At 35.7% G+C, this 22,576-nt stretch overlaps 2 protein-coding genes across 2 annotated transcripts; one reads left to right on the forward strand and one right to left on the reverse strand.

Annotated features, from left to right (window-relative positions):
- On the forward strand, positions 1-11,703 carry slc3a1 (solute carrier family 3 member 1). Its single transcript, XM_051126505.1, has 10 exons — positions 1-509; positions 2,602-2,781; positions 3,026-3,168; positions 3,397-3,522; positions 6,278-6,397; positions 6,859-6,983; positions 7,076-7,277; positions 7,744-7,920; positions 9,979-10,104; positions 10,181-11,703. The coding sequence occupies exons 1-10, from the start codon at positions 95-97 to the stop codon at positions 10,604-10,606; spliced, it is 2,040 nt and encodes a 679-aa protein (XP_050982462.1). The 5' UTR covers positions 1-94; the 3' UTR covers positions 10,607-11,703.
- On the reverse strand, positions 10,889-22,250 carry prepl (prolyl endopeptidase like). Its single transcript, XM_051126129.1, has 14 exons — positions 21,960-22,250; positions 21,514-21,642; positions 21,359-21,425; positions 21,064-21,276; positions 20,860-20,986; positions 20,575-20,791; positions 20,295-20,486; positions 18,336-18,542; positions 18,064-18,239; positions 17,738-17,954; positions 17,512-17,658; positions 16,383-16,509; positions 11,306-11,391; positions 10,889-10,999 (listed from the first exon to the last, which is right to left on the reverse strand). The coding sequence occupies exons 1-14, from the start codon at positions 22,059-22,061 to the stop codon at positions 10,889-10,891; spliced, it is 2,118 nt and encodes a 705-aa protein (XP_050982086.1). The 5' UTR covers positions 22,062-22,250.
- Between the last annotated feature and the right edge of the window lie 326 nt (positions 22,251-22,576).

A 22,576-nucleotide genomic window follows, 5' to 3' on the forward strand; every position in this document is an offset into this window, starting at 1 on the left:
GCACTATGGACTTGTGAATGCCTCTATTTAACAGGACTCCTGCTGGGCCGGCTCTCACAAGCGTCGTTCCTTGGGACCGAATGAAGCAAGAAAGATGAGTTTGACCAAAATCACCAACATCGATGCGGTGGAGCTGCAAGAAGGCATCCAGAATTCCGCCTTTCAAGACAACGGTGATGATACGTCTGATGCCTCGAGCTTTCGAGAGCAACAGGCCATCAGCATGTCCGCCAACGAGCCGGAGGAGAACGAGTACACTCAGATCAAGCCGTACGCTGGGATGCCAAAAGAGGTCCTGATGAGGTACTCCAGCAAAGCCTGCTACCGCATACCTCGAGAGATTCTTTTCTGGCTGATCATCGCATGCACCCTGGCGCTTATTGCCGTGACCATTACGGTTGTGGCGCTGTCACCTCGATGCATGAGCTGGTGGCAGCTGTCTCCGGTCTATCAGGTTTATCCACGGTCATTCAAAGACTCAAACGGTGACGGCGTTGGAGACCTCAAAGGTAATTTTTGATCCTTAAGGTAAAACACTAGAGGTTAAAAGGGTACATAAATAATTAAAAAATACAGCAAAATATTGTGAAATATTTTTACTATTTAAAATAACTGTTTTCTATTTGAATATATTTTAAAATCTAATTAATTCCTGTGATTAAATCTGAATTTTCAGCATCATTACTCCAGTCTTCAGTGTCACATGATCTTTCACAAGTCATTTCTAATATGCTGATTTGCTTTTCAAGAAACGTTTATTATTATTACTGTTATTATTAATATTTAAAACAGTTTTTTCTGGATTCTTTGATGAATAGAAAGAAAACAATGTCTATTTAGCAAGGATGCTTTAAATTGATCAAAAGTATCAAAAGTGATGATAAAGACATTTATAATGTTACTAAAGTTTTCTATTTCAGATAAGTGCTGTTCTTCTGAACTTTCTATTCATCAAAGAATCCTGAAAAAAATTCAACAGCTGTTTTGAACATAAAATAAATTCAAACAGCTGTTTTGAACATAATAATAAATGAAAAATCTATTTTTTTTGAGCAGCAAATCTTTTAAAAGAATATTAAAGAATTTTTTGATTTTTAATTTATTTTTATTTCTGTTTTAGTAATGTTAGTAGTTAAACTTTCAGTTATTGCTTTTGTAATTTTTATAATTTTTAAAAAAATATATTTCTATTAAATTTATTTGTATTTTTTTTATTTGAATTTATTTTGGTTTCTGTTTTTGTAATTTTAATACTTAAACATTTATTCACTTATTGCTTTTGTAATTATCTTTTTTATATTTCTATTAATTTTTAAATCATTTCTATTTTTCTTTTTTAATTTATTTTTATTTCTGTTTTAGTAATTTTTGTAGTTAAACTTTCATTCAGTTATTGCTTCTGAAATTTTTAATCAGTGTATTAATATTTCTAATAAATTTTAAATTGTATTTTTTCTATTTTATTTTTAGTCAATTTAGTAGTTATTTGTCATAATTATTCACTTCAGTTATTTAACATTACTAATTTTCATTACATTTCAAGTTTTTGTTAATATTTTATTTTATTCAAGCTTTATTTTAATTACCTCAATGACCAAAAACAAATGTAATATTTTTTGAGTTTTAATTATTATTGATAATGCTGATTATTACAATATTTTTGTTATTTATTTTGTATTAGAAGTTGCCCAAAACCATTTTTAATGCGTTCGGTATCAACTTTTATTAGACAAAAAATGTATTATTAGACATTAAATGTATACATTTTCTTTTCATTTAATTTTAAATTAATTAAATATCCTTTTCCTGTTGCATATTTCAAAACACTATGTACATTTGGGACTAGCCATTCATTTGTTCATGTTGGCATACAATCTATGTAAAAATGAAAGTGAATTGCTCTGTAAACTATAAATCTTACGGAATATTTGTCATTTTGAGAGATTCTAATGTACCTACACACATCCCAGTGAGCATAATGTGCTCATCTGGATACTTTTTTTAATAATTTAGAGACATTATGTAAGAACATTGGCCTTAAACAGAAAACAAAACAAAAAAGACAGGAAAAAGTTAGTAGTAGCGTATCAAGCTGCCTTGAAAACAATTCCCTTTTCAGTAGCTGAGAGTTCCCTCCAGCTGTAGCGTCATTTGAGAAGTGAGTGTATCGATGGCTTGGACAGACACACAAAAGCCATGTTTTTCCTTCATAATGGTTCTGTATTGCAGCATATTCTGTTTCAAGCAAGAAGAGGTCATTTAATTGCTCTTATGTAATGGGCAAAATTGCGTTTACACATGCCATAAAGTACATAAAATGGATTTTACGACTGTACATTAGGGGGTGATTAGTATTTTACTTTGAAACGTGCACACAGAGCAAACACTGTGGACAAGACAAAACACCAGCTTATCTTCTATGAGAAACATATAACTTTACTGACCCTCCAAAGTGTTCACGTTTAGATATTAAAAGACTGAAGTGATTATAAAGGTTGTGGTTTGATCAAGATAAAAAAAAACCTGTATGTTGAATGTTGTAGTACAGATCAAAGGTGCAAACTTTGCAGATAAGAGTTTTATATCACTCTTTGACTTCAGGAATCAAAGAAAAGCTGAGCCATTTTGCGTACCTGAACATTAAAGCAGTCTGGATCAGCCCTTTCTACAAGTCTCCCATGAGAGACTTTGGATATGATGTGGAGGACTTCAGGCAGATCGATCCCCTTTTCGGTACCATGGAGGAATTTGAAGACCTTCTGGCAAGCATGCATGACAAAGGTAGACCTGCTGCTTTCTAATAAATGATCAGTGATGTGTGACTAAACACTGTCGTCAACCAGCAACACGTAACACATTGACTGTACCGTCATCATTTTTTGCCATGTTTATGACTGTAGTTTGCCTTTTGGCATGTTATGAGCTGATAGGTAACATGATGGTTAATTATTAAATGGTTTTAAACTTACAATGGTATAACACTATTATTACATACACTATAAAATGCTGTGTTTGATTACACCAGGTCTAAAGCTGATCATGGACTACATCCCGAACCACACCAGCGACAAACACATCTGGTTCCAGCTTAGCCGTAATGGTACAGAGCCCTATAAAGACTACTACATCTGGACTAACTGCACACGAGACAAACCTCCTAACAACTGGGTATGAATGTCCATCCTCACACTGCAAACAAATCAGTGGATAGTGACAGCTGCTGCATTTCGATTTTATAGCTCAACCTAAACAACAAGTGCTATGCTCATCTGTTCTATTCCATACCATACTGTATGTTATACACTGCTTTATTTATTTGTTACTATTGGGATTGAATGAAACTCAGCTGCATGTAAGATGTGGTTGACTATAGTGTCACATTGTTTGATTTGTCAGGTGAGTGTCTTTGGGAATTCCACCTGGGAGTATGACGAGATGCGACAACAGTGCTATTTCCATCAGTTCTTAAAGGAACAGCCTGACCTGAACTACCGTAACCCCCGAGTCGTAGAGGAGATGACGGTAAGACGGAGCTTATGAAGCTTGTAGAAGCGTTATGCAGATATGTACACTGTGTGTTAACCGGTGCGACAAGACAAAGCAAGCTCGCTTGATTAGATGTGATTGTGTTGTGACATTGCTGTAAACACAATGAGAAAATGTGTCACAGAAAACTGGTCCTGGAAAGGACTCGAACTTACAGGATTCAAAAGGGGGTTTCGAAGTGATGCTATCAGGATTTTGTTCATTTACGTGACTTTTCCAGGCCTAGAAATCAAAATTTTTAAATTCCTTTGTATTCTGACTTTTTTTTTCGGATCTGCAAGATATAAACTTGCAATTGCGAGTTATAAAGTCAGAATTTTAAGGTATAATTTGCAATTCTCACTTTTTTTTCTCAGAATAGCGGGATATAAACTCACAATTGTGAAAAAATAAGTCAGAACTGCAAGAACCATTTTCTTGCAAATGCGAGTTTGCATATAAAAATTTTTTCTCATTTCCTTAGAATTGTGAGTTTAAATCTCGCAGTTCAGTTTTTTCTCGCAGTTGCGAGTTTTTATCACGCAATATTGACTTTGTAACTCACAGTTGTGAGTTTATATCACAATTCTGAGAAAAAAAGTCAGAATTGCAAGAAAAAAATGTCAGAATTGCATGATATAAACTTGTAAAAGATGTAAAGATGTAAATTCGCAATTCAGACTTTTTTTCTCAGAATAGCGGGACATAAAGTCGCAATTGCGAAAAATAAAGTCAGAATTGCAGATACAGACACAATTCTGACTTTTTTCTTACAGTTGCGAGTTTTTATCTCAATTCTGACTTTATTTCCTCAGAATTGCCAGTTTAAATTTTGCAATTCAGAGTTTTCTGAAAAGTTTACAATTCTGAAAAAAAGAGGGAATTGCAAGAAAAAAGGTCCAAATTGCAAGAAAAAAAGTGAGAATTGCATGATATAAACTCAGAATTCAGACTTTTTTTTCAGAATAGCGGGATATAAAGTCGCAACTGCAAAAAATAAAGTCAGAACTGCAACTTTTTTCTCACAGTTGTGGGTTTATATCTCAATTCTGACTTTATTTCCTCAGAATTGAGTTTAAATCTTGAAATCCAGAGTTTTTCTCACAATTACGAGTTTATATCACGTAATACTGACTTTATAACTCGCAATTTTGAGTTTATATTACAATTCTAAGAAAAAAGTAGGAATTGCAAGAAAAAAAGTCCAAATTGCAAGAAAAAAAATGTCAGAATTGCATGATATAAATTCTTTTTTCTCAGAATAGCGGGATATAAAGTCCCAATTGCAAAAAATAAAGTAAGAATTGCAACCTTTTTTCTCACAGTTGCAGGTTTATATCTCAATTCTTACTTTTTAGCTCTAAATTCCTTATTTCCTCAGAATTGCGAGTTTAAATCTTGCAATCCAGAGTTTTTCTCGCAATTGTGAGTTTATATCACAAAACTCGCAAAAGTTATGAAGTCAGAATTGCAATATATAAATTCACAATTATTTTATTTTCTCAGAATAGTGGGAAGTAAACTTGCAATTATGTGAAAGTTTAAAATGTGCAATTCTGACTTTTTTTTCTCACAATTGCAAGTTTGTATCTCTCAATACCGACTTTTTCACAGAATTGCGGGTTTATATCTCAAAATTCTGTTTTTTTTTTTTTTGTTTTTTTTTCACAATTCTGACTTTTATCTCACAAATGCTGGTTTAAATCACGCAGTTCAGAGTTTTTTTTTCACAATTGAGAGTTTTTATAATATTATGCAATTCTGACTTTTTCCCTACAACTCAGACTTTTTTCCCATCAGAATTTTGATATAAACTCACAATTGCGAGTTATAAAGTCAGTATTGCGTGGCATAAATCCGCAACTGCGAGAACAAAAGTCAGAATTGCAAGATACAAACTCGCATTTGCAAGAAAAAGTCAGAATTGCACATTTTTATCTTGCAATCCTGACTTATTTCTCGCAATTGTGTTTATATCATGCTGTTCTGAGAAGATAAAAGTCAGAATTGCAAGTTTTTATCTTGCAGTTCTGATCTACTCGCAAGTTTATATCCCGCTGTTCTGAGGAAAAAAAGTGAGAATTGTAAAACATAAACACGCAATTGTGAGATTTAAAATTTAAGATCTAAATTCTGAGAAAAAAGTTTGTATCGCACAATTTTGATAAAAAAAAGAGTGAAAAAAAATGTGAGATGTAAACTCACAATTGTGAGAAAAAAAGTCAGAATTGTGAGATAAAAATTTGCAATTGCCTTTTATTTTTTATTGTGAGGCAAAAAAGTATTAAGGAAATAGGCGACCTTGTCTGAATGAATGTCTTATGAAAGGGGGCTTTAGCCCACCTAAGCATGAAATTACCATCTATTTAAACACTACAAAAAACTCTGTCCAAAGTGTCTTGGCTGGTTAAAGTGTCTTAATCTACAATTGGTAATTGAGTAACCTCTCTAAAACTAGCAAGTTATGCGTTTACAGAAAGTAACAGACTGTTTTATATTTCATTTACACAGTAAATGTTAGCAGCATTTACACAGTTATAAGTAAAACTGCATATATGCATTTTAGAAAAAGTAAATTGTGCTCAGATTTATATCAGGGCCTCATATTGTTAAATAATGCGGAGGAGTAATATTCACCTTCAGACACTTTAACAAAAAGGCTCTTTATGCAGATCTATGATTCACCATACCATATCATGTTTCACTACAAACACAGACTCTCTTTGATTTTTGTTCCACCTCTGTCTAATAGGACATAATCCACTTCTGGCTGAAGAAGGGGGTGGATGGCTTCCGCATGGACGCTGTGAAACACATGCTTGAGGCCACACATTTAAGAAATGAACCCCAGGTCGACCCTAACCAAGATCCAGTAAGCCCAACGTTGACCTATTTTATATAACCATATGAAAATGCACACATTCAGTTTACACATTATTTATCGAAGCACTTTATTTGCCAGAGTCAAAAATGTTCTTTAAATTCATTCAGGAGTTGTTTTACTGTTCTCTGATCTCACAATGTCATTTAAGGATTACTAGTGCATATTTCTCAGGATTTACTGGCAAGTCATTCCCATTATCCTAATTCCAGATGATTTCAAAGCCATTGAAGATTTAGGGAAGGTCGCTGAATGACTCAATAGTCATGGCCCTCTTTTTCCAGTAATTTGGCTTTCTGGTCCTCATGGACTTACTGGAATTAACTTAGAGGAATGTTTAGGGTTCAACACAAGTCAAAATCTATCATTTTTGACATATCATTGAAAATCATTGTCATTCATCCCTCAGTTTGTAACAACTTCTCTTTATTTTCTCTGTTTTTGTTCTTTAGTCGACTGTGGACACAGAGTTTGAGCTGTACCATGACTACACCTACACACAACAGGGCTTACATGAGATCCTGACACAGTGGAGGAAAGAGCTGGACATCTACAGCAGAGAGCCTGGCCGCTACAGGTATCCTCAGTTCTTCCACTTCTTATTCAATATACGTTTGTTTTCTCTCTTGTAAATGGCGCTTTTGTGTTTTTTTTACTCTTACCAATCAGGTTCATGGTGATTGAGTGTTATGACTACGAAGAAATAGAAAAAACCATGAGGTACTATGGCACAAACTATGTCATTGAAAGTGACTTCCCCTTTAACTTCTATCTCCTGTACCTTCCTGACAATCTGTCAGGAAATCAAGCGAAACGCTTGGTTAATTTATGGATGTCGAAAATGCCAAAGGGAAAATGGCCAAACTGGGTGGTGAGTAAGTTTGTTAAGAATCAGACCACTTCAAATATTTAAAGGGATAGTTCACTCGAAAATGAAAATTCTGTCATTATTTACTCATGCTCAAGTTGCTCCAAACCCGTAAGACCTTTGTTTATCTTCAGAACACAAATGAAAATATTTTTGATGAAATCTGAGAGCTTTCTGACCCTGCATAGACAGCAACACAACTGACATGTTCAAAGCCCAGAAAGGTAGTAAAATAGTCCATGTGACATCAGTGGACATAATTTTTTTTTGGGTGAACTATCCGTTTAAAGCTGAAGTTCAGCAAGACTAGCACTGCTAAATGGACAAACAAAGTTTGTTTGTTTGTTTTTAGATGGTCAAACTGATTTTAAAATGTAAATGATTGCACACTTTAGCTTTAAATCTAAACTTTAAAATACATTTTGTTGAGTTTGTCACATGCATAAAATATGTTCATGTACGTGTACAGGTGGGAAACCATGACAAGCCACGTATAGGCACAAGTGCTGGAAAGGAATATGTACGTGTTATAAACATGCTGTTGTTAACACTGCCTGGAACTCCCACAACATACTATGGAGAAGAGATTGGCATGGTGAACGTAAATGTCTCTGTAATTCAGGATCCTTTCGGACAGCATGATCCGGTAAGTAAAAAAATACCTTTTTTAAAAAAAAAATAATAGTTAAATTTAGCAAATTAAAATGTAGCTCTTGTATAAATCTGTATACGGAAGCCTGTTTCCACCACTGAATAAAAAATATCTTTAAAAAAAATGTGACTTTTTATCTCACAATTTGAACTTTTTTCTCAGAACTGTAATTCTGACTTTTTTTGCTCAGAATCATGATATAAACTGAGAAAAAAAGTCAGAATTGTGAGTTTGTTTCACAGTTCAGAGAAAAAAAAGTCAGAATTGTGAGGTATAAATCTTGCAATTCTGACTTTTTTGTCAGAATTGGGTGACAGACTCACAATTGTGAGTTATAAAATCAAAACTGTGAGATATAAACTTGCAACTGCGAATTATAAAATCAGAATTGCGAGGTATAAACTCACTATTCTCACTTTTTTTTTTAAAGAATTGCATGATATAAATTCACAATTGTAAGAAATAAAGTCAGAATTGCGAGGTAAAAACTCGAGTTTATATCACGCAGTTCTGACTTTTTTTACGCAATCCTGACTTTTTTTTCTCAGAACTGGGTGAAAAACTCACAGTTGAGAGTTATAAAGTCAAAATTGTGAGAAATAAACTTGCAATTGCGAATAAACTCACTATTCTGATTTTTTTCTCAGAATTGCGTGATATAAACAATTGCAAGATAAACACTTGCTAAAACTTGCATTTGCCAGTTTATATCATGCCATTCTGACCTTTTTTTTTTTTTGTTTCCCCAGTTCTGACTTTTTTTCCCTCAGAATTGAATGACAAACTCAAATGTGAGTTAGTCAAAATTGTGAGATATAAGTCTGCAATTGTGAGTTCTGAAGTCAGAATTGTGAGATATACTCACTATTCTGATTTTGAATTGCGTGATATAAACTCACAATTGTGAAAAATAAGGATAAAAACTTGCAATTGGCAATTTATATCTCACTATTCTGACTTTTTTTTCACACAGTTTTGACTAATACAATTGCAAGTTATAGAGTCAGAATTTAGATATAAACTCACTATGCTGACTTTTTTCTCAGAATTGCATAATGTAAACTCGCAAAAAACACAAGCTCTTTTGTAAAGCTATATATGGAAGCCCTGGAATTCTGACTTTTTTTCTCAGAATTGGGTGACAAACTCAACTGCATGTTATAAAGTCAAAATTATGAGATATAAACTTGCAATTGCCAATTATAAAGTCAGAATTGCGAGGTATAAACTCACTATTCTCACTTTTTTTTTCTTAGAATTGCGTGATATAAGCTCACAATTTTAAGAAATAAAGTCAGAATTGCGAGGTAAAAACGAGTTTATATCATGTAATTCTGATGTTTTTACGCAATTCTGACTTTTTTTCTCAGAATTGGGTGAAAAACTCACATTTGAGAGTTATAAAGTCAAAATTGTGAGAAATAAACTTGCAATTGCGAATAAACTCACTATTCTGATTTTTTTCTCAGAATTGCGTGATATAAACAATTGTGAGATAAACACAGTTTATATCTCACAATTGCAAGTTTATATCATTTTTTTCCCCCAATTCTGACTTTTTTCCCTCAGAATTAAGTAAAAAAACTCAATTGTGAGTTAGTCAAAATTGTGAGATATAAACTCACTATTCTGACTTTTTTTTTCAGAATTGCATGATATAAACTCACAATTGCGAAAAATTTACGTTTTTTTTTTTTACTTTAACACAATTGCAAGTTATAGAGTCAAAATTGTGATGTAAACTTGCAATTGCAAGTTATGTCAGAATTGAGATATAAACTCACTATGCTGACTTTTTTCTCAGAATTGCATAATGTAAACTCGCAAAAAACACAATTGTGAGAAATAAAGTCAGAATTGCAAAATAAAAACTCACAATTGCCAGTTTACCTCTTGCAATTCTGACTTTTATTCTCACAATTTTGAAATGTAAGCAGTGTTTATTTAAAATAGAAGTATTTTGTAACATTCTAAATTTATTTCCTGTCAATTTCGATCAACTTAATGCATTATTTTTCAAATTAAATACATATTTTTTATTTTCAATTCTAGAGTAACAGTCGGGACCCGCAGCGAACACCAATGCAGTGGAGTGATCAGCACAACGCAGGTTTTAGTGACAGTATAAACGGCACATGGCTAGACATCGCTCCAGACTACAGCACTGTCAATGTTGAGGTACGTTGATTCACACTGCTGACAAGTATGCTAAAGCGGGGAAACCTCTAATCCCAGCTCGTATTTTTCTCTCCAGGTTCAGCAGGCTCAACCAGACTCCACCATTTCACAGTATCGTGCTCTGAGTTTGCTCAGAGAGTCTGAGTTGGCCCTAGCCCGAGGCTGGTTCTGCTTCGTCTGGAGCGATGTCAACATATTCGCTTATTTGCGTGAGCTCGACGGGCTCAACAAAGCCTTCCTGGTGGTTCTAAACTTCGGCAACGATACTACAACAGACCTGTCTTCAGTTAGTGAGTTGCCAGATACTCTTACTGTGCATTTAAGTACAGTGCCAATAAGTCAAACGTCATTCCCTAAATCCAAAATTCCAACATCTAAAGGGCAAGGACTGCTCCTGGAATATTCCACCAATCAGCGCTTTCACGCTAACCATGAATCTGAGTGCTATGTGTCTGAGAAAGCCTGCTACTTGCCTGAACTAAATATTCTGTATAAATGTTGAGAAAGCTTTCTAGAAAATGACCCAAACAGTGACAAATGATAAAAGCTATTTCATGTGTCATGCTGGCTAGTCCTGCCCACTTTGAAATCTCATTGGTCCAGAATCTCACTCCATATAACTGTACACTGAACATCAAGTATCTTCTGATTGGCTGAGAAAGTTTGTATCATTTGTTCAGTGTGATCCAGCAAGTTGCATACTTAAATGTTTAAATAAATGTTTGGTTTATTGACAAAAATCAGGTTGTTTTCTACTGACACAAACAGTACACATACATATAATTTAATTTTGTGGTTTGCAAGTCAGTTTTTTTGACCTTTCTTTTTGTCTCCGTCGAGTTTTTTGCTGATCTAGTCCAAGTTCTTTGTAAAGAAAGGCTAACTGTCGGGCACTCTGTGAGAGAAATAAAAAATACATCATTACAGCTGTAAACATAAGCTGTTCGTCTCACTAACAGCTTTCTAACAACAGTACAGTATAAGTTAATGTGTGACATCAAATCATGAGAGAAGGATATATATAATGCTACAATGCACTTTGTGATCATAAAGTATATGGAATAACCACCTTAATGATTAATTCAAAGCTTTATAATAGCAGCACGTTGAAAGTATTACGCATGAGGGTGTCAATGTAGATGGCAGGTCATTTAACAATTCTTTCTGATAAGGTGCAGGATGAATATAATTGTTTATGTACCTCATTCAAAGACAGATGAAAATCCTCAGGGCCAAAGTGATCACCTCCTGGCTGCAGGTCCAAAATGACAGCTGGGACACGTGCTGCTGGTTGAACATGCCAATTAAAGAGGCAACGTGAACACGTGTTTTCAACTGAATATAAAGTGACATAAGTTACCGATGACGTTGTAGAAATGCAATCAGCCACAATGTACTTATTCAGCAAGCAAGTTTTCCTTTTGTTGAACACAAAAGAAGATATTTTAAAGAATACTGGTAACAAAACAGTTGCTGGTGGCCTATGACTTCTATAGTTAAGAGGAAAAAATACTATGGAAGTATTGGTTACCATTATTTTGAACATCCTTCAAAATATCTTGTTTTATGTTCAACAGAAGAGAGAAATTCATACAAGTTTGGAATGAATTGATGAGTAAATGATGAAATAAGTTGAACTACGTTTTGCATGTAATTATTATTGTTTACTATGACTGGAGTCTATGTGTATATATGATTTTAACATTTTTGAAAGTAGTAATTTCCTTACGTGTGAAACAATATTACTTAAGTATAATTTATACACTACCAGTCAAAAGTTTTTGAACAAGAATTTTTGTAATTTTTTTATTTAAGTCAGTCTCTTCTGCTCACCAAAACTGCATTTATTTGATCCAAAGTACAGCAAAAACAGTGAAGCTATATAAATGTTTTCTAATTGAATATATTTTTTAAAGTAATTTATTCCTGTGATCAAAGCTACATTTTCAGCATCATTACTCCAGTCTTCAGTGTCACATGATCCTTCAGAAATCATTCTAAGATGCTGATTTGCTTTTCACATTATTATTATTATTACTATTATTATGATCAATATCTAAAACAGTTAAGAGCATTTATCTTTTTTGGGGGGAAAGAAATGATAGGAATTAATACTTTTATTTAGCAAGGATGCTTTAAATTGATCAAAAGTGATAATAAAGACATTAATAAAGACATTTATAATGTTGGAAAAGATTTCTATTCCAGATAAATGCTGTTCTTCTGAACTTTCTATTCATCAAAGAAACATGAATAAAGTTCCACTCGGCTGTTTTCAACATCATAATAATAAATGTGTTTTGAGCAGCAAATCAAAATATTAGAATGATTTCTGAATGATCATGTGACTCGAGTAATAATGCTAAAAATTCAGGATTGAATTGATAGGAATAAATTACATTTTAAAATATATTCAAATAGAAAAGTTCTTTTAAATAGTAAAAATATTTCAAAATTTTTACTGTTTTTGCTGTACTTTGGATCAATAAATGCAGGCTTGGTGAGTAGAAGAGACTTCTTTAACATTCAAATTTTACTGTTCAAAACCTTTTGACGTGGTTTTACTATTGCTGTATTCATTAATATTTTAAATTAGCTTTTTAGTTTTAATTTTATAATTTTTATTTCAATTTTATTAATTCTAGCACTCATTTTAGTTACTAATTAATTTCTAATTTACTAATTACTAATTTTCATATTTTTTTTATATAATGTTTATTAATATTTATTTTATTTTATTTCAGTCAACAAAATATTATTTTTTTTTAATAGTTTTGTTTTTTAATAGTTTTTTAAAGGATTAGTTCATTTTCCAAAATAAAAAATTCCTGATAATTTACTCACCCCCATTTCATGCAAGATGTTCATGTCTTTTTTTTCTTCAATCGAAAAGTTAAGGTTTTTAAAGGGGTCATCGGATGCCCATTTTTCACAAGTTGATATGATTTTTTAGGGTCTTAATAAAAAGTCTAAAATATACTTGGGTAAAAAATTCTCAATGGTTGTGTAAAACAAAACCCTTTTTACCTTGCCAAAATCAGCTCTGCAAAATTCATTGTTCTGGTCGAGGTTGCTTTTTAATGTTAATGAGCTCTGCTCGCCCCGCCCCTCTCTTCTATAAAAGCATTAGTTCACTTCCAGAATGGAAGTGACGAGTCTGTTTACTTTAGGCGCATTTAGCCACGCTTAGCCGCTAAACTTGCTAACTAGCACGTTAGTAGGAAAGGCAATCGCAAAGATTCATAAAAAAACCCTTATACTCACTTCTGCTGTAAGTGAAGCTGGATCACGAATGATTTGTGCAAACATAGACGCGTTTATGTAGATCGGGAGGTGCATTCCCTTCACAAACAAACGTAATCCACTGCATCTTCAGCGGCTCAGATGTCGGGAGTAAATGACGACCACTATGTTCATTATCACATCCAGCAACACAACACCTCAATCTGAGATATTCTTGTCTAACTTGCATCCCTGCTCCGGCATCGAAACAATGGAGGTTACTGGACTGTTACAACTAATTTAAGGCAGGTCTGAGGTAAGACGCTCATGTCAATCAACTATCGTGGGAGCGGCCTCTGTCAGTGTGGCGCCACACCGACAGGCATCTGAGAATGGCTCGATTTGAAAAAGGGGATATTATTTTGTATGGATTTGTTTCATTATAGGGTAGATTTGTACATACACTGCCAACACACATTAATGTTCAAACAACATGTAAAAGTGAACTTAGCATCCGATGACCCCTGGAAAACATTCCAGGATTTTAGAAAAAGACCAATCGTTTCGCTGGATGACCCTTATTCCTTGGCCAGGATCGTGTAGAGACCTTTTGAAGCTGCATTGAAACTGCAGTTTGGACCCACTGATCTCCACTGAAGTCCACTATATGGAGAAAAATCCTGGAACGTTTTCCTAAAAAACCTTAATTTCTTTTAGACTGAAAAAAATAAAGACATGAACATCTTGGATGACTTTGGGGTGAATAAATGATCACTAATTTTTTTATTCTGGAAGTGAACTAATGCTTTTATAGTTTTGGTTAACAACAACACTGGTGTCAAACACCTTTAAATGAATGTAAGGAAGCCAAAAATGGATCTTGGGGGAATAAGAATATAGTAGATAAATAAAGAAACTGAAATATGCTAGTTTATGTTTGTCATGAGGCCAAACGCACCAAATACGTAAGACTAAACTGACAATATCTAAGCATAATCCGGTACACTGGCTCTCCGTCACAACACCTGGGCATCACATCCAGCACTTTAAAGTCAACGCTCTTGAAACAGAGTGGATGATGAGAGGCTGCCATGTAGGTGGACTTGGCCCACTCCTTTGCCTGGCTGCCTTATTTCCCCACGGTGATGGGATCTCTCTGAAGTGAAGCTGAGTGTAAAAATCATATGCCTAATCCTTAAAACTCTGTCATCTGCCTCTTATCTGCAGTACGGCCGCCGGTGTCTCTCTCCATCCCGCTTCTTCTCTGGGCCGTGTGTTTCACAAGCCTTCTCCTGACCTTGGCACAGCCCAGTGTATTGTTCCTTATCTCCGTGCCTGATAGACTATCTCATAAACATGTTAATCGTCTGAGCTGGCAGCATGTGTGATCAGCGTTTTATCTCCCAGAGAGGAATGGGAGAGATTAGCGGAACTTTCGTTTTTTCTTTGCGTATGTGTGTAGCGTGTTAGCGAAGGTGTTTGTGTGCTCGTGGGTGTGTATAATAAAGATAATTAATGGCACACAGATGGAGAGGGAGTCTAACGGAGGGGGTCTGGACTAAGATGTGCTGACAGCGTGTCTCACGGAGCAGCTCGCACACAAGGTGACCTCAGGTTGATATGGAGAGGAATCGCTCCACATCACCTGTTTCCAGATCAGTGCTCTTCTCTCCTGAGGAGAAAGTGTAAGTGCTTCTCTTAAGCCCAGGGGTTTATTTGAGAGCTGGGATTACAGCCACTGACCTCCAAGTTCATTTCCATTATACTTCACTTGGTTTAGAAGTAGTTTTTAATACTGCACCTGTAATGTTTTAATAATATCATCACTTTGTGGGCTAATGAGATTCCAGATATATGCTCAAATACATTAATAGTCAATTAAAGAGATAGTTCACTCAAAAATGAAAATTCTGTCATTAATTACTCACCCTCATGTCGTTCCAAACCTGTAAGAGCTTCATTCATCTTCGGAACACAAATTAAGATATTTTGATATTTTGACCCTTCAAAGACAGCACTGACACGTTCAAGGCCAAGAAAGGTAGTAAGGACATTAAAATAGTCCTTAAAATAAAATGTGTCAAGAAAACACAGTGAGGAGACTGCATTAACTTAATGATAATTTCTTGATAAACTAGTGCTTTTTTGTTTTCGACTTAAGAAGTCGGCAACATTGACTTGTCATCTCCGCAGTTGTGGATTCACCTGTATGCATGTTTCATTACATAATCGGAGAATATTTGTTTTCTTTTTGAATTGGTTTATTTGAAAGTAGACATTTCACTCTCTATAGATTTATTTTTCATATCTGTAAGGCAAGTACACAGTTTCGCAGTCAAGTTCACAGAGACAGAGACAGCAGAAAACGCATCCTGTTTGCTTTCATTATTTTACAAAAGCACAATGTTTTGTTGTTATTGTGAGTGCACACAAATAAATGTAGTTGTTACAGATTCAAAAGAGGTATTAATCTGATCTGTATGACCAAAAATGACTAAGTATTTTAAGAGCAAGTGACCGCACTGGCGCCTCCATCTGTCATGCAGTAAGTGCACTACTGTTCAGCTTTCTCGCTCCGAACAGACTTACTGCACATTTTTCTATGTTAACATTAGTTTGAGCGGCCATGCAAAGTTGCTACTACATACATATTTCAGATGATTAGCCATATTTGAGGTCAATGAATGATACTGGTATCAATGGTACTGTATTTCCACATAGAATAGCTGTTAACAATCTGTCTGTCACGGACTGTGTGACTTTTTTTTCTGCGACTAAGCAACTAATAAAATTTTGGTCGACCAAGCCTCTTCTCGTCGACTAACAGTTATCTATCCTCTGTATATACATTTACTTACTGAACATTTTTGGCTTTTATCATAGTGCTGTAGTGATGCCCCACTCAAGGCTGTGATTTACAGTGATTTGTAACAGTCAACTTCGTGCCCAAAAACACCTCTTACCCGTGGGCTAAAAAGGCTTTGTTTTATGTGTTAGGAGAATATGAGAAGAGCAAAGATGTTTAAAAAGGCTGAAGAGAGCATTTATACACTCACCGTTAACACCGACCCGAGTGGAACTCGTTTGGATGGCTGCCTTTAGTCTTTCCATATACTTCATAACCCCAGATAAAGGAACTCTACGGTCCTCTGAGTATGCAGTGATCAGCATGGATGGGTAAAGCTGTAAAAAAAAAAAAAAAAAAAAAAAAAAAAAAGAGAGAGAGAGAAAAAAAAAGAAAGAAACAATTATTAAATAGCCCCTGAATAATAAGATACATACCGCACAAAAATTAAAAAAAATATTTTTGTGAAATATTATTAGATTTTGTAATACAACAACAAACACTGTTGTTTTCTATTTCAATATATTTTACATTTTTTAAATGTATTCTTGTGATGGCAAAGCTGAATTTTCAGCAGCCATACTCAAGTCTCGAGTCACATGATCCTTCTGAAAACATGTTAATATACTCATTTGGTGCTCAAGAAACATTTCTTATTATTATCAATCTCTAAAAAATTTGTGCTGCTTAATGTTTTTGTGGAAAAAGTGATACATTTTTGTTTTCAGGATTCTTTTTTGAATAGAACATAACAGCATTTATTTAGAACCGTAATCTTTTGTAACATTATAAATGTCTTTACTGTCACTTTTGATCAAGTTAAAGTGATAGTACACCCAAAAATAAAAAAATCTTTCATTAATTACTCACCCTCATGTTGTTCCAAACCTGTAAGATGTTCATTCATCTTTAGAACACAAAGTAAGATATTTTTGATGAAATCTGAGAGCTTTCTGACCTATTGTACTGTCATGCGCAAGAAATAGTTGAAAAAAAAGTTATTTTTGTTTTCTTTGCACACAAAAAGTATTCCCGTAGCTCCATAAAATTAAGGTTGAACCACTGATGTCACAAGAACTATGTTCCACATTTCTGGGCCTTGAACGTGGTAGTTGCGTTGCTGTCTATGCAGGGTCATAAAGCTGTCGGATTTCATCAAAAATATCTTCAGCTGTGTTCTGAAGATGGATAAAGGTCTTACGGGTTTGGAACGACATGAAGGTGAGTAATTAATGACAGAATTTTCATTTTTAGGTAAACTAACCTTTCATGCCTTTTTTAAAAATCCCACTGACCCCAAACTTTTTAACGGTAGTTTAAGTGACATCTGAGTGATTTACCTGAGGTTTAATGTTATGACAGGGACAGTAAGAGGCAATGTTGTCCCTGTGTTCTTTTATAAGAGGGTCTCCCCATTCCCCTCTCTCTTCTACAGTAAGTGGCAGGGAAGGGTCTTGCATTGTGCCAAGAACATCCAGAAAAGGTGCCTGCAGAGAATTACAACTTCACGGAACTATAAAAACAAGGCTGAGGGAATGTGTAATCAATTATGTATTAAAGATCCACCTGTAGAATTACAGCTCTGAGAAGCTGTGGGTTATGGTTGCACAGCGCCCCCGCTAGGACAGCCCCAGCACTGCGAGCAAAGAGGGCTGTAAGGGCAGGATGAGACACTCCCAACTGATGAAGAGTCTGAATGCAAGCAGCAAGATCTTCCACTCCCCTTCGCTTCTGCAGCACAGAACCTGCTCGATGCCACGCTAGCCCACGCTCACCACCACCCCTGCACCATTACAAACACACAATACACACAATACAGATGTCTTACTAACCCCAAACATTTGAACTGTAATGTCACTATGAAAAAGACGATTAAAGTTGTAGTTCAGTACCTGACGTGGCAGTAGGCCAGAGCCCAGCCGTCCTCCAGCAGCAGTCTGTTCTCTGGACTGAAGGCCATATTGAGATCAACACCATAAGCTCCATATACATGCAGGAGCAGAGGAGCCTTATGCAGCTCAGATAATGCAGGCACATGGAGGAGACTCAAAGGCACCATTGTACCATCCTAAAAACACAGACATTGGGATATTATCACTTTTAGAAAGCACATGGGCTACTTTTTGTACCACTGTTCCTTTATAACTTCTCTAACGACTCATACCTCACTGGCTGCCTGCAGGCGTGTTGTGTTAAACTCAGTGAGGGAGATGTACTTGGTGTTGTCCTCTGTTATGGAGAGCGTTTGTTCTCTGGAGGAATAGAGGTAGCGTACAGGTGGGTGCACTGGGGAGGACACGAGGAAACCAAATGACCCTCTGTCCATAGTCCTAACTCGCTGCGGTGATAAATCACAGGCCCAGTGAGGAAGCTAAGAGCAAAACAGAAATATTGCTGAAACTGTGTTATTTTCAATTTAATACATCCTTGTTGAAAGTATTAATGCCAAAAATCTTACTAGCCCCAACATTTTAAATGGTAGTGTACACATAGATACATTAGTGTGGTCTCTAGGACCCCATGAGAGCAAATGTATCAATTAAAATGTCATAAAGTCTCTTGCGAAAGTATTCATACCCCTTCATTTTTTTCCCCTCACAGTTTATGTTGCTGTCATATGTTAAACTGCTTTAAAATTACTTTTCCTACATTAATCTAAACTCCATATACCATAATGTCAAAGCAAAAACAGAATTGTCATAACTTTATTAAAAAAAATATAAAAACCTGAAATAAGTACATTGCATAAGTATTCATACCCTTAACTCGAAACTTAGCTGAAGCACTTTTACAGCCTCAAGTCTTTTTGGTTATGATGCAACAAGCTTTACACATCAGCATTTGGCAATTATCTGCCATTCTTCTCCTCACCTCTTCACCTCTCAAGCTCTGTCAGGTTGGATGGGGGCAGACACAATTTTTCAGTTTCTCCAGAAATATTTGGTTGCGTTAAAGCCAATGCTCTGGCTGGTCCTCTCATGGACATTCACAGAGTTGTCTATAAGCCACTCTTGCTGTGTGCTTAGGGTCATTGTCCTGTTGGAAGGTGAACCTTCTGCCCAGTCTAAGGTTCTGAATGCTCTGGACTGGGTTTTCATTTAGGCTATCTCAATATTTTGGTGCACTGAGCTTTTCTTTTACTCTGACAAGTCTGTCAGTCCCTGTTGCTGAAAAAACAGCCCCACAGCATGAGGCTGCTACCAGCACACTTTACTTTTGGGATGGTACTCTGTAGGTGATGAGCAGTGCCTGGTTTCCTTTAAACATGATGCTTGGAATTGAGGTTCATCAGACCAGAGAATTCTGTTTTCAGTCTGAGGGTCCTATAGGAGCTTTTTTACAAATTCCAAGTAGGTTTTCATGTGTCTTCACTGAGGAGAGGATTGAGTTTGGCCACACCGTCATAAAGCCCAGATCGGTGGGGTGTTGCAGTGATGTTTATTCTTCTGTAGGTTTCTCCTATCTCCATGTATGATCATGGAGCTCAACTAGAGTGACCATCAGGTTCTTGGTCACCAGTCTAACCAAGGCCCTTCTCCATTAATTGCTCAGGAAGCCAGCTCTAGAAAGAGTCTTGGTTGCTTCAAACGTCTTCCATTAAGGATAAGGGAGACTACATGCTGCTGTGAACCTTCAATGCAGCAGATTTTTTTCTGAACTGTTCTCCAGATGTGTGGTTTGATGTAATCCTGTTTCTAAGTTCTACAGGCTTGGTTTTTGCTCTGATATGCATTTTTTATTAAGATATGTGTCCAAATCACACCCATTTAATTGAATTTGCCACAGGTTAACTTTACTCGAAGTGTGGTAACATCTACAAGCAACTGTCCCAGATAAGGGTTTGAAAACTTGGAATCATTTACGTTTTTTATTTTTAATAAATTTGTTTTTTGCTTTGTCGGTGTATGGAGTGCAGACTGATGTGGAAAAAAGTAATTTAAAGCAGTCTAACATAAGGAAGCAACATAAAACATGAAAAAAAATTATGAATACTTTTCGCAAGGCAGTGTATATGTAGTAGTAATACACACCTAAAATCTAAATAAAACATGTCTCTTTAACTCAGCATCATTATAAACACTCTAGGCTGTTGTGTATGTGAATTTGTGATTCTTCTTCACACCTGGTGAGTGTTTAGCTGATAGGGCTCTTGTGTGGTAAGAGTCTGGATGTGAAGTTGGCACAGTGAATCTTTCACTGTAAACACACAGTGATCCTGAAGCAGCTCCATATCTTTAATGACTGTTCCTGGAACAGCACTGAACAATGGCACCCAGTGTAGCATGGATGGAGAGGCTAAAGGTGCCCTAAGCAGCTTCAGATTAAAGAAAGAAAAAAAATGACACATGATAAATAGTGAAATCTTAGTTCTGAACAATACTGCTCAAGTCTGATACTCTTACCTGATACTCCTGGTTTGCTCCAGTGTTAGCAAGGATGAACAGGTAGTTGTCCGAGTGCTCCACGTAATAAAGCAGTCCAGGTTGACGGGTCTGGATGAGGGTGGGGAATGAAAGCGGAGTCTTGCTATCAACAAACCACACCTCAGAGCTGATCTTACTGCTGCAGTTAATAGTCACCAACCTCTGGTCTCTAGAACGACTGACCTCCACAAAAAACCTGAGGAATGGGTAGAAGCCACATAAATGCTGGCCAACGGCACTTTTCACCAATAATTAGACACTTACTCTGAATCCTTTTCTTCATAAACAAGGGTGGTCTGAACACCACAATCCCTGAGGTGTAGACGGAAAACACGTAGGCACTGAAGAATCTCCTGTGTGCTGTAGAAGAGGACGTCATCTGTGGCCCATTCTGCGCAGAGAGAGAACAACTGAGAAGGAAAAGAATGTTTCTTTGTCAAGAAAAGTTTCAATTATAGTAGATCTTACCAAAGCTGAGCACATTGTCTAAAACCAACGAGGACTTTTGAGGAAGGATGACACCACCTAGATGAACCAACACACATTTGGTCTCCTCATGGTGGTCTTTCTTTACAGTGACGGCCAGCATGGTCTCTGAGGGAGAGAGTCTGACCCTCTGGATGGTTCCATATCCATCTCCTCCCCAGTCTGCATTAAACACCTCCAACATCTCCTGCTCATCTGTACGCAAACATTGCCTTGTTTCTAGATGGAACTAAATAAAACGTGTTTACTGAAACGGTTTCTTTTTTAAATCTATTACCATGTCCAAGGGTCGATCTGTAGATCCCTTTGCCATCTTCAAAGTACACATGATGCTGTCCCTGGAACTTGAGAAGATGTTAAGGGAATGGAGACTGATTTATAATTTACATGAATTATGTGTTATACACACGTTGCACCACTTCAATTGCTTACCTCAGAATTTTCTGGTACATCTGCAAACTTTCTGTGAACTGAACGCAATCTTCTTTTAAAACGCTGCTCTTGATCTCTAAGTTTCTGTAGCTGGGCTTTAGACAGCTCTGCTGTAGTCTGAAATGATCCCTAATAATTGAGTTCCATCAAAGTTTTTATTATTATTATGTATGTCATTGTGTGTGCGAGTGTGTATACACATAAAAAGTAATCATATTAATTAAACCCTTTGCATACAGTCATATATTTTAAACTTAAATTCTTGATATTGATTAATGTTATTAATTAACTACACATTAATACTGAGGGTATGTTGGCTGTTTCTGTATTTTTATAACATGCAATGTCATCAGGTATATAGTCAATAGCCATAACTTTCAGTGAAGCTTATTTAATATACAACGCTATATGAAACGAGTGCACATTAAGTATTAAATCGATATTACCTCAGTGTAAAGACGTGAGATAAGTGGGTGTATATTCCTCCGATGTATATTGCGTGAAACTGATCGCAGAAGCAGCAGACATGAGGAAGTAATAAGATTCATTTAATGCAGCAGGATGTCACTGTCTAATTAGTGTCTGATTATGAATGAACTACGTATTTTTGCGTCTTTAAATGTCAAAATATAAAGTGCTGTATGTGTATGATTCTGGGTAAGTATCACATTCAAAACACTTAAACTTCTCTGTTCCCTTCCTTTGCCCATGTGCTGTTATATGTAGATCAGTGGTGCATTGACATCTACACTAGCGAGTCTGTTCCTTTGACTCGAATCTTTTAAACGAACCGGTTGAATCGGTTCACAACACCTGTCTGAAGGATTCATTTAGCAGTCAGACTGAATCGGTCCGAGCTGTTCTAGAATCAACTCTGACTTTAAAAAAACCCGACTGTTTTCGACATGTTTAATTTAAGATTATTTAAGTAAATTAGCTGATAAAAGTAAATTTTGTATAGTTTGAAGTGAATGCAGTTAATGTTTAGGTTCTTAATAGCTATTTTTTATGAGTTTAATGGCTAGAACAAACTCAGCTAGAATACGTGAAATTAAAATAAACA

This window comes from Labeo rohita, chromosome 13, assembly GCF_022985175.1.
Source record: "Labeo rohita strain BAU-BD-2019 chromosome 13, IGBB_LRoh.1.0, whole genome shotgun sequence".
NCBI classification, from domain to species: Eukaryota; Metazoa; Chordata; class Actinopteri; order Cypriniformes; family Cyprinidae; genus Labeo; species Labeo rohita.

Excerpts from the sequence above, each read along its gene's own strand:
- slc3a1 (XM_051126505.1), top strand. The coding sequence starts at position 95 with ATGAGTTTGACCAAAATCACCAACATCGATGCGGTGGAGCTGCAAGAA. Across the intron at positions 3,169-3,396 it reads ACAAACCTCCTAACAACTGG|GTGAGTGTCTTTGGGAATTC; the intron begins GTATGAATGTCC and ends TTGATTTGTCAG. Across the intron at positions 3,523-6,277 it reads GAGTCGTAGAGGAGATGACG|GACATAATCCACTTCTGGCT; the intron begins GTAAGACGGAGC and ends TCTGTCTAATAG.
- prepl (XM_051126129.1), bottom strand. The coding sequence starts at position 22,061 with ATGAATCTTATTACTTCCTCATGTCTGCTGCTTCTGCGATCAGTTTCA. Across the intron at positions 21,643-21,959 it reads TCTCACGTCTTTACACTGAG|GGATCATTTCAGACTACAGC; the intron begins GTAATATCGATT and ends CTCAATTATTAG. Across the intron at positions 21,426-21,513 it reads ATGTACCAGAAAATTCTGAG|TTCCAGGGACAGCATCATGT; the intron begins GTAAGCAATTGA and ends CATCTTCTCAAG.